This window comes from Poromitra crassiceps (genome assembly GCF_964638095.1).
Source record: "Poromitra crassiceps genome assembly, chromosome: 3".
Classification (NCBI taxonomy): Eukaryota; Metazoa; Chordata; class Actinopteri; order Beryciformes; family Melamphaidae; genus Poromitra; species Poromitra crassiceps.
In genome coordinates, this window is record NC_139625.1 from 48,703,030 (window position 1) to 48,715,820 (window position 12,791).

General features: G+C 43.6%; 1 protein-coding gene across 2 annotated transcripts in view; it reads right to left on the reverse strand.

The window, feature by feature from the left end:
* sec23a (Sec23 homolog A, coat complex II component) overlaps positions 1-12,791 on the reverse strand; it is a 44,290-nt gene that overhangs the window by 4,054 nt on the left and 27,445 nt on the right. For both annotated transcript variants that reach the window (XM_083633988.1, XM_083633987.1), the window contains 4 exons: positions 10,339-10,492; positions 9,778-9,855; positions 9,498-9,659; positions 6,215-6,301 (listed from right to left, as the gene is read on the reverse strand). In XM_083633988.1, the coding sequence (XP_083490114.1) occupies positions 6,215-6,301; positions 9,498-9,659; positions 9,778-9,855; positions 10,339-10,492 (481 nt within the window). The remainder of the gene's footprint in view (positions 1-6,214; positions 6,302-9,497; positions 9,660-9,777; positions 9,856-10,338; positions 10,493-12,791) is intronic.

The window sequence follows — 12,791 nt, forward strand, 5'->3', positions numbered from 1 at the left end:
CGCTCCAGTTCACCTACCAGCCCCAACTGGGAGTTGAGGACGCCGTAATCTACCTGACCAACCACGCCTACGCCCACCTGGACAAACCGACTAGCACTGTGAGAGTCATGTTCTTTGACTTCTCCAGTGCCTTCAACACCATCAGGCCGGCACTACTGGGTGAGAAGCTGACTGCGATGTGGGTGGATGCCCACCTTGTATCCTGGAGCAACAGCGAACGTTTCAGCCAAAGGCCTTCCTCAGCATTGACAACGCTGAAGAAGGCCTTTAGCTGAAACATTTGTTGTTGCTGCTGCCCGGTTTTGAGGAACTATTAAAACCTGTGAAAGGACATTTGAGTGCTGGCTTTTTCTCACCACTGGAGGACTACAAGTACCTTGGACAATAAACATACATAGACAATAAACTGGACTGGGCTAAGAACACAGAGGCCCTCTACAAGAAAGGGCAAAGGCGTTTACTTTCTGAGACGGCTGATGTCTTTCAACATCTGCCGGACTATGCTGAGGATGTTTTATGAGTCAGTGGTCGCCACTGCCTTCCTGTATGCTGTCATGTGCTGGGGCAGTAGGCTGAGGGCAGCGGGCGCAAACAGACTTAGCAAACTGATCCGCAAGGCAAGGGACATCGTGGGGCTGGAGCTGAGCTCTCTGACATCAGTGTCGGAGAGGAGAATGTTGTCCAGGCTACGTTCCATCATGGACAACGCCTCCCATCCCCTCCATGATGTGCTGGTCAAACACAGGAGCACGTTCAGTGCAAGACTGATTCCACCCAGATGCACCACAGAGCAACACAGGTCTACTAATTGTCCCAAGGACCAAATCTAAACATGGTGAAGCCGCGTTCTCCCACTATGCCTCTCATAACTGGAACAAACTCCCTGAACACATTAGATCTGCCCCTACTCTGCCTATTTTTAAATCCAAGCTAAAGACCTTTATGTTTACTCTTGCTTTTAACTGCTACTAAACTACTGCCTCTCTCGGCCTGTAATTTTAAAAAGATTTTTCCTGTACATTTCCAACAAATGGACTGTACATGTAATAATAATACTGAAGAGTGCCTTGTAACTTATTTAAAACAGAAATAATGTTTCATGTTTGTTAATTTGAGTATATATTTTAACTAAAACTGTCGGCTGTGTTTTTTATGTGTTTTTTATATGTGCATTGCTTTGCTGCTTGTTTTTTCGATTATTTTTTTGTAAAGCACCTTGAATTGCCTTTGTGTATGAAAGGTGCTATATAAATAAAATTTGACTTGACTTGAGAAGTCATTCCTGCCTGTGACCATCAAACTCTTTAACTCCTCACTCAGAACACCAGTCACTCTGAGTCAGCCAATTGGATAGCCGTGGCTCACTCACCCCACCCGTCAAAACACAACCAACTTAGAGAATGTAAACCTGATGTGCAATGAAACTATGTGCAATTACACGTATGGTACTTAAAGTGTAACTTACCCGAAAACACTTTTTTCAGCTTTTAACCAATACTGTATATATGGCTTTTGGGGTGGTATGTGAAGAATTCTGGTCAAAATCTCCACATTTGAGACCAATCGGTTACAATTTTACAAACCCCTATCATTTCAGCAGCATAAGTGCCCTCTATGGGTTCAAACCTGCTTTTTTGTGCCCTCAAATGAATGGCCGATTTGGTACATTGTTACGTAACGGTGGTACAGTATTTAGGCGTGCCCCACTCATATGAAAAATGTTTTTTTCCCCCCATGTGATTATTACTGTAGTTCACGTGGCGCGAGCCCTTTAATTCAATTCAATTCAAACTTTATTTCAGACACAAGGGCAGGTCAATATAAAACAAGACAAGACATAAAGTACATAAAAATACATATAAATGCAAAGACAACACTAAAATAAATACAAGGCATCATAAAAGATAGAGGCTCTTTCTCCAATGTCGCCACAAAGGAGAATAGAACCTGGTGTTGCTTAAAGGAGAATTTCGGTTTTTTACACCACGGTCCTCATTTCCAGCTTAAAATATTATGTTTTACTCACCGAAATAGTTTGGCTTCATTCGGATGCCCACGGAAGATTTTGAGCTCCGAGTAGTCTCCTCAAACAGGCTATAACGAGAGCCTGCGGCGAGTGCGGGGCATGCTGCACACGCTCTCTAAATGACACTTTTTCTGTCGGATCACGGTTCATTATGGTTGTAAATATAATTATTTAGCTAATAGCTAGAAGCTAAGCTAACAACAACACAACAGTCAACGTTGATCTGCCCCGGATGGCGGATGGGGTTACAGTGCCCATCTTCCCCCTCTGTGAAACCACACTTCTTCAGAGGAACCACAGAAGGGGGAAGATACGCACTGTAACCCCATCCGCCATCCGGGGCAGATCAACGTTGACTGTTGTGTTACATTACACTGAATGACCAAATTTATATAACTTTTAAACATTTCGAGTAACACTGTTTCCATACGGATCACCGGCATTAGTTTGTTGTTTATAACGTGGCTATATTTATCACGTTCTCTATCTATCTATCTATCTATCTATCTATCTATCTATCTATCTATCTATCTATCTATCTATCTATCTATCTCTGATACACTGAAAATACTGGGAGGCGGGCCATAGCGTCTCTGTCGATGATTTGATTTGACAGTTCTGGGCACTGACGTTGGCGTCAGTGCCCAGTGCCCACACCCCCAAATTGATTGTCTTCTGGCGCAAAGCGAGTGGGTTCCAGGACGAAACAGGCTCGAGCCAACTACGTTATCTTTGGAGCATTAATTAATTAAATTAATCCGAGTTATACTTAAGTTGCACCCCTGTACTCACCTTGACACCAAGCACTTTGAAAGTCTCTGATGGTTATCGGTCGAAAAGCGCACTTTATATATTAAAATGCTGCTCACTTTTAAAATGACTTTACGTGAGGTCCCGAAGTACCTACTAAACTACTTCTTACTTGTACGAAAAACACATCAGCACGCTACTCGAGGTAGGTCGACAGATTTTATACCCTGTCGATTTAAAAGTCTGATGGGGAAAAATAGCTTCAGGTACAGCGCAGCAGTTCACTGGAACAATCTACCAAGGGACATAAAAGCAAGTACTACTGTGACCAGTTTTAAAAGAGCCTTAAAATACTGGCTCTATAGAAATGCACTTTAAATTACTGGCTTCATGGCAATGCACTTTACATTTATTTTATAGCCTTTTTATTTCAGGTAGTCTTTTTATAAGTGATACATTGCCCTGCTGCTATTTGCTTGATCTGCTGCTATTTATTTTATCTTGAGTTCCTTTAATGTAACCGCTCTCCTCTCTCCTATGTTTCTTTTAAATTGTTTTAAGTGTTTTATGTTTTTTATGCCTCGTCTTACTATATGTTTTATGTGAGGACCACAATGGAAATAAGCCCTCGGACTTTTTTGTGTTTTTATCCTCGGTGATTGATATATTGTCTGTTCTTTCATTACTATATGTACTGTTGTGTTATTTTATTTTATCACCAAATAAATAAATTAATTCATTCATTCAGCAGTGCAGTAAATACAATATTCCTGGAATGCGAGTTTAACTAAACAGTTACAGTACATGTCCTCTGCATTCTACAACAAATAAAGACATTACTATTTGTTTTATTTTGTATGTTATTAATTAATACACAGGACAAGATGTTACTATCCCTTGTGCCAAAATCCGAGGAAAAACACATTTAGAAGCCCAATCCAGAATAAAACAAGCTAACAGGCTAACAAACTAATAAACAAGACATAAATCACCAGTTACCTACCCTAGCCAACAGCAGTATGAAGCATGTCATTGGGGTTTTCAAGTGGGCACCTTCCTTCACCGACGTTTCGTTAAGTTAGGCCCACGACACCTCAAGAAGGCTTAACGGTGTAATCCAGCGTCCTGGAAACACCCCCCTCCATGCTACCACCGCACAACTGCATATTACCTCACTATCCAGGTCGGTTCGGTATGACATTCCTGACTACACCACCACTGTCAATGATTCAGCCCTGTTGATGCGGACCGTTAATCATGACCAACAACAAACAATCCCTAACTACACCACCACCGTCAATGATTCAGCCCTGTTGATGCGGACCGTTAATCATGACCAACAACAAACAATCAATCTGACCTTAGCGAGCTCCCCAGCTAGCATGTTTCCTCCTTATCCACAGCCATTCACTTGCTCGTTCTGCTGCCTGAGACATGTTGCTAACCGCAAGTTTCAGGCTCCGTCCCCGAATGCCCAACTCAGTTAGTAAGGCAATAACGGACTTTGCCACAAAACTTTTGGCCAAGTTATGTTAGTTTATGGGCTAGGAATTCTACCAGGGTCCAGAAGGGAGTATAGGCGGCCATCTTGCCTGCAGAGTTTTCAAATCAAGTAGAATACCGTTTTGCAAGAAATCTGGGGGGGTCAGTCCCCCTTTAATCTTTGTAACTTATATTGGATGCTATTTTATTGATTCTCACTGTACGGAACAGTCGTATGTCTCTGAGAATGTAGATGTTTGCTGATTATGTAGATATTTTGGTTTGTTTGATATTTTCATGCCTGAGAATGTTTGATGTTATGTATATATGGTGGTTTGTTGTTATTATCATGTCTGAGTATGAGCAACTGTAGCATGTCACAATTTCCTCTGGGATCAGTTTTTCTGATTCTGATTATATCCAAAGCACTCCATTCCCTCATGAAAAAGTACTAATGAATCACTACACAGCTGCAGGTTGGGCGAGGCCGCGCAGAGGCCGAGCCTAGGAATTATATAAAAAGGAAGCAAGTGAGCACGGTTTGTTTCAATTTATTATTATATCTTATCAAAACATGACATACAATAACATAGTAACATCAGGTAAACTAGAACGAGCGCACCGCGGCGCGGATATATGCCTCCGCCAACAAGTGAGCAGTTGACATCCATGTCTGTCCAGACTTTGACGTTTGAGCCAAATGTGAAGAAATTCTGTGAAGGTGTTACTGAGATATGGCATTACCAAGCTTGAAAATGGCATTCGTGAGGTCACAGTGACCTTGACCACCAAAATAGAATCAGTTCATCCTTGAGTCCAAGTGGACGTTTGAGGCAAATGAGATAAAATTCCATCAATGCGTTCCTGAGATATCACGTTAACAAGCTTGAAAAGGGTTAGGGTTAGTGAGGTCACAGTGACCTTAACATTTGTCCTTTGACCACCAAAATGTAATTACTTCATCCTTGAGTCCAAGTCGAAATTTGAGCCAAATTGGAAGAAATTCTGTCAAGGCGTTCCTGAGATATCGTGTTAAAGAGCTTGGAAATGGGGTTCCTGAGGTCACAGTGACCTTGAAATTTTACCTTTAACCACCAAAATCCAATCAGTTCACCCTTGAGTCCAAGTGGAGGTTTGAGGCAAATTTGATGAAATTCCATTAAGGTCTTCCTGAGATATCGCATTAAGGCGCATGAAACGAACGGTCGTGAGGTCACAGTGACCTTGAACTTTGACCACCAAAATCTAATCAGTTCATCCTTGAGTCCAAGTGGACGTTTGAGGCAAATTCGAAGAAATTCCATCAAGGCGTTCTGAGATATCGTGTTAACAAGCTTGAAAATGGCGTTCGTGAAGGTCACAGTGACCTTGAACTTTAACCACCAAAATCTAATCAGTTCATGCTTGAGTCCAAGTCAACGTTTGAGGCAAATTTGAAGAAGTTCGCCAAGGCGTTCCTCAGATATCGCGTTAACGGACATCGGACGGACGTACGGACAACCCGAATCCATAATGCCTCCGGCCTGGCTATCGCCGGCGGAGGCATAACAATACAGAACAACGATAAGAGGAACAGGAGACATAAACCAACATACCATAACACCGGGAGACTCATGTGTTACTCTAGTTTGCTCAATAAGAATTTCTTCAGAAGGTTTTTAAAACCATTCAGAGAATTAGCAGACTTAATTTCATTAGGGATCTTGTTCCACTCCTCTCCCCCCGTATAGAGGAATGTACTTTTTCCTACTTTGCTCTTCAGATTCAGTAGTTTCATATCTGCTACACTGGCTCTTGTGTTCCGGCTATGGATGTCTTTGTCTTTATTTAAGATCCCCATTAGCTACAGCACAGCTGCAGCTATTCTTCCTGGGGTCACGAACATACTGGAAGTACTTGGTGAAATAGTTAGAACCACGGTCATGTAATATTTTACATGCATGTCTGTGTGTGTACCTCTCCATGGTAGATGAGGATCTGGAAGAAGGTGTCCATCAACAGGATCCGGTCTGGAAGGATGCTGCTGCTGTCCAGCAGGACCGGCTGCAACACACACACACACACACACACACACACACACACACACACACACACACACACACACACACACACACACACACACACACACACACACACACACACACACACACACACACACACACACACAGCTTACAATTTACAATTGCAATTAGTCATTTGGCAGACGCTTTTATCCAAAGTGATGTACACATGAGATTTAACACAACACAAGCATCTTCTACTCAGGAGAGAACGAGAGTACGGGCCATAAAGCTGAACTCTGCTCCAACACGACAGGAGCTACGAGGCAGAGCAGAGAGCCAAAGTCCATCAGGTGAGAAGGAGCATAAAGATCTTTAGCTTTTTCTTAAAGAATGAGAGGGACTCTGCAGAATGGAGTTTGGTAACTCGTTCCACCAACGATGAACCACAGAAGAAGAGTCTGGATAGAGACTTAAGGGCGAGATATAGTCGAGCAAGGCACCTGGTAGACCTCGGCAGATTGCGCGTGAGCTCCACGCAGGCACCGAGGTTTTCATGGTCAGAGCTGCAGCCAAGTGATCATTGTACAGTGATAAGTGAGAAACTGGCCATCAAAAGTGACAATGAAAAGCCATTATGTGCAGTATTGCAGAGTGCAGTTTCACTCCAAGTCTGAAACGATCTTATCAGCACACTTATTTTTACTGAATAGGCGTTTCAGTTCTCAGCCCTGTGCTGCTTTATCTCTCTCAACACAGTACATTTATTTGAAATGAGTAAAAATGAACAGTTAAGCCCCCACACATGATCCGTGGTAAAACAGCTCTGCGCCCGCTGCCTCGTTGTTTTCCTGTGGGGAGAGTGGTGCCTCCCAACTATGCGGCAGGCAGCACTACACTGCCACATTGCGCTGCGCTCAAAGTTCAAATTGTATGAACTTTGACCTATTTACAGTTGACCTTTCTCCGCTCTACCTCGCGGTGAGAGAAGAGAAGCTCGCTTATCATGTGGAGGCAGCTTTACAAATCAAGGTTTTACCACATGGGTCAAGAAATGTGGTCAAAACATGGCTCAGAAGAGAAAGAAATCTTCAGGTACGCGCTAGCGGTTGCGGAGGGTTCGCCCCTGACGCGATGACGTCATATTTGGCTCACGCCCCCTCGCACCTGGCTCACTACGGCGATCATAAACCACTCTTTAGGCTCTTGTTGTGTGGCAGCACCGTTTTGGTTGCTGCTTTGTAGCTCCATGCAGCAACAGCACATGGGCTCAGTGGTTAGCTCTGTCACCTCACAGAGTTTCTCTGCAGAAAATATGTTTTTGCCGTTCTCCCGAGTGGATTTGGGTTTGACTGGAACCAACGCTGATTGGCTGAAGGAGTTGTCTGTCAAGGCAAGGACACCCGCCCAACCTCCGCCCACTGCAAAACACTGGGTGAAGGCTTCAGGCCAGACGGGAACAAAGAACGAAATGAAATGTGAGTTCACGTGACCGGCTGGTTTACCAGGCTAGTAAAATGTGTAGTATGTATACAGTATGATGTATGTAACCTGTGTTGTGTATATACGTATATGATGTAGTATATGACTTAGGGCTGTGCGATTTTGCCTAAAACTAAAATTGACGATTTTTTCTCTCAAAACCCGATTTTCGATTTCGATTTCGATTTATTATACTATTATACTTCTCTAAACATTTGTTGCCCTGCAGAGCTCTTTTCCCCCCTTTTTTCCATAATTGACAATTTACGCTTTTACTCTGAAGGTAGAACAACTCAACTTCCTGTTTTAGCTTGCCGCTGCTATGCTTAACTTCCTGGCTGTTGCTTGCTAACTTGACACTGGTGGATTTGCGTGTTCCTCGGTGAGATAATTATATTAGTGTCTAAGCGACCACCCGTGCTCGGAGTTATATCTGTACTAGAATAACACAAAGTCACAACAGGAATGCGTGGAACTGCGATAGCAGTTAGGGGGAAATTCAGACACACAGGGACAGGTGAGTCAGCTGAGGCAGCCATGAATACAGCCAATCTATCAGTACTCGGTGGCCTCACGTGTTGTTTTGTTATTATGTGAACTGTAAAGGCAACGTTTCATCGTCCGGTGATAATGTCTGTGTTTGTGTGCGCGCGTGAGTGTGTTGTGGCAATCGTTATCTTGTAGGCTACAGCCGGCAGTGCAACAAGCTGCTTTTTGGTCGGAGGTGTTGAAATAAGTCCATTGTGCTGCTGTTTTTAGTAGCCAGTATCACAGCCTCTAGAGAGACTTTACAGCGGTGAGAATGGACAAGTAGCAGCATGCGTACATGATAGAGAGCCGCCCTGCGTAACGTACTTACCCTAGTTAAAGTGAAAATTAAAAAAAAAAAAAAAAAAAAAAAACGATTTTACGATTTTCATTTTTTTAACATCGTCCTAACTAATTAATTCGATTACGATTCAAAATCGATTAATCGCACAGCCCTAATATGACTGTGATAATGCTATGTCAAGCTCTTTGAGACATGCTTATGAGAAGGGGCTTAACACTAGGGATGGGGGAAAAAATCGATTCACCTAAGTATCGCGATTTTTAATGTCACGATTTTTTGGATCGATCTTTTATTCCAGAATCGATAATCGCAAATTTAAAAAAAAAATACTTTTTTTTTTTTTTTTTTTGGGTGCTTGCAGTCAGGCCACTCACTGAACAGCAGGCCAGGCACCACCTACTGGTTTACTAGTGGTTTTATTACTTTATTAGTTAGTCTGAAGTAATAATTACACTTCAGGGTTAAAGTGGGTGCATCTCATTGTAAAATTGGACTTCAAACGGCCCAAATCTGGCTTCAAACGGCCCAAATTTCACGCGCGTTGGCCCATATCGGCCTGGCCTGCTTGGTATCTAATGCCCGGCCTGAATTATGATCCCAGTCCGCCCCTGTTTTTAACTATATCGCCCAGCCCTACTCATGATATATAATATACAGTCTCTAGTGTATGATTCAACTTTTCCCATGTTCTAATCTAGTGTAAAAAAGCAAACAAACTGAAAAAAGAAAAGAAAAAAATAAACAAAAATCGCAATAAATCGTAATATCGAATCGCAATAATCGTAGAATCGCAATACTTAAGAATCGCAATATAAATCGAATCGGCACCCAAGAATCGTGATAGTATCGAATCGGGAGATAAGTGAATCGCCACAGCCCTACTTAACACGTGTGTGTGTGTGTGTGTGTGTGTGTGTGTGTGTACCTCTGGCGGGCCGTTGAAGGAGTATGCGTAGAGTATGGGCTGTATCATGATGAGTGCCTGGGTGAGGTCCTGTCTGTTGAACTGGTGTCTGTAGTACGAGCTCTCATCTGGACTGTTGTTAAACACCTGCAGGAAGGGAGAGCGCCGCAGGTGGAACATGAACTGAAACACAGAGGAGCAACTTGTTAGAACATCTCACAACACACATACACAACACAACTTGACTCATTACATTAGAGACAACTTTACTGATGGTATAGGATTATGGGATGTACCGTACCTGGGGATAGAGGGAGAAAGTCTCTGAAAATCGGAAGGAGTTAGGATCGTCCTTATGGTAATCTCCAAACTTCTGACACTGGAGAGAGAGAGAGAGAGAGAGAGAGAGAGAATCAGCCATCTTTGCTCAGTACATCTTAGCCTTTCTTACCCTCAGCTGCGCATAAAACTACAGCTTATCAACTTCTTTTTACAATACAAACCTATGAAATCATCGGTATCGGCCATGAGAAGGAGGTAATTATCGGTTATCATATCAGCTGAAGAAAATCCATATTGTGCATCCCTATTTATAATATTTAGACAATATTCATATTTTTCCCATTCTTCATCATCATTCTCAGTTTCAGGAAAGTTAATTCTTTGTGTTTCGTGTAAAATTCTCAGGTGCAGCTGTCTGTACCACGCTAGCTCTTGCAGTAAAGCAGTTTAACAGTTTTTCAGCAGTGAAACCGGTCGGTAGGGCTAGCCGCTTCGGTCAGTCCACCAGCACATTGCGGCTGCTGTGGGGATTGAACTTGCAACCTCTGTGTCACGACACGCACGCTCTCTCCTTCCTCACCAGTCTGATCAGCTGTCTGTCCAGCCACCTCAGCACATCCGGCCCCTCCTCCGTCTCTGCCCGGTACACCGCCAGCCTCGCCATCAAGATGGCCGCCGCCTCCTGGTCGAACGACGCCGCAATGGTCTGAATCTGAGTCTGAGCATCCGCCCAACTGAGAGGAGAAGAGAGAGGGATGCAAACTCATGGATAGTGAAAAGGGTGACTGATACCAGGGCAAGTGTCTTATTTTGGAATGAAAAGGTTAATTGAAAGGTCCCTTTTCCTCTAAGATAACCACTTTAATTAACAGTTAAAGTAATTAATAACTCAGGACGTCTGGGTAGTGTAGCAGTAGATTCCTTACCTACCAACACAAGGGTCGCAGGTTCGCGCCCACGCATTACCTCTGGCTTGGTTGGGCGTCCAAAGCCATCCACACAGGCCCAATTTGCTGTGTCTGCGGGTGGGAAGCCGGAATGAGGGTATGTGTCCTGATCGCTGCACTAGCGCCTCCTCTGGGCGCCTGGTCGGGGTGGAACATGCTACGTCCTGCCGGTGAAACCACTCGCTGTTAGGTGAAAAAGAAGCCGCTGGCAACTGCACATGTGTCGGAGGACGCATGGTACTAGTCTACAGCTCTCCCCAGATGGGCAGAGGGTGGAGCAGCGACCGGAGGAGGGGGAAATTGGCCAAAAGTACAATTTGGGAGAAAAATGGGGGGGAAATCAGAAATAATAATAATAAATAATTAAGTAATTAATAACTCGATTCTAGGTGACCAGCTGACTAGTCTGTGCATGTGTTTGTGTTAGGGATGGGCATTTCAAGCAAAAATACAATTACACTGGGAACTATTCAACCATTCTTCGAAGATCACCCTCCCCCCACACACACATGCCTGGAAGCCTGGAACCAAGCCAACCAGCCACCTACTGAATCGTAAGTGACCATAAAACTTTTCACTTGGAGCAAAAACAAACAAATAAAAACAGGTGAAATGAATAGGGAATTCTCTTCCGGTACGGTAGCTGAGAAAAAGTGGTCAGTAACAGTTGAGCTCTATTGACGTTAGCTAGCCAGGCTAACGAGCAAGGTAGGTAGCATAGAGCCAGCTACCTAGTCCAGCTAAAGATAAAGATATGGCTTGATTAGCCAGTTTTCATGTTAAAACAAGGGAAGGATTAATTCGGGGCTAATCAAGCCATATCTATTCCCTACTAGCAAGCTCTATAGGCGGGCATTTGTATAGAGCTAGCTAGCAACAACAAACAAACATGGAAAAATATACTTTTTAACACATTGAATGCCAGCCATGTTTTCATTCCTGTAGGTAAGTTGTGCCAGGGGTGTTTTTGACGATTCTGGCTCATTTTAGAATAGCCGAGGATTCTTTTCTGTTAAGAATTCATGAACACCAATCATCTAAAAATAACTAATAGAATGTGTGCTTTCTCTGTCTAAAAGAGTTAGTTTGCAGAGTTAGTAGTTATGTAGATATTAGCCGTTGAGTACAGCATGGTTTCAGCGTCTGGAAATTTATTCAGAGATAAATGGCTTTTTGTGAAACAGTCACTTTAACCATTCATTTTTGGCATCAGTAAGACCGTCAGACATTCTAAACAATAGTTTTGAACAGTAATTTCCTCCATAACAACAGGAAACACCCCTCTCATTCAAACTCCTCCCTCCGTGTGTCTTCTCCTCCTTCCTCCTGGCTCTAACAGCGGGCGTGTCAGAAGCGCGTTGCTGCTGCCTGCCTGCCTGTCTGCCTGTCGGGCAAGACGAGTCTGAAATGGATTACTGTAAAATCGCGTCGCCATTTCCTTGAATGGCTTGCTCCCGCGGTGTGTGTGTGTGTGTGTGTGTGTGTGTGTGTGTGTGTGTGTGTGTGTGTGTTCGCGCGTTGCTGCGCGGCTCTGGGGGGAAGGGATCTCTGTCCGTTCTGTGTGTGTGTGTCCGGGCTTCTGACTGTAAAATCGCCAAGCCATTTCCGCGGGAGGCGGCTGCTTTTGTGGCTTTTGGGTCCCGTGGCTGTGACTTCTCTCGGTCTCTGTCGCCACTTAGTGGTCGGTAAAATAGATTACACACATGCTCTTGCTCCAAATAGTTATCTCGAAGATGTAAAAGGGGTTGATTGATGTCCCACCGTCAAAAAAAAAAAATGTTTATGTAAGACGAGTTAGCTCGTCCTTGGCACTTAAGCGCTGGATTATGTAAGACGAGTTAGGTCGTCTATGGCACTTAATGAGTTAAGACAAGGTGATAGTCGCATAAACTTTTTTTTTTTTTTTTTTTTTTATAATTCAATTACTTATAACAGGGTTTCTCAAACTTTTTCATCTTGGGAGCCAAAAGATAAATGTTGTGTCTCCCTGGGACCCAAACTCACAAAAAACATATGGTAATGAGTTGCCATGACGACCAGTTGGCGACCCGGACCCACCCCCCACCGGTCCGCGACCCAAATTGGG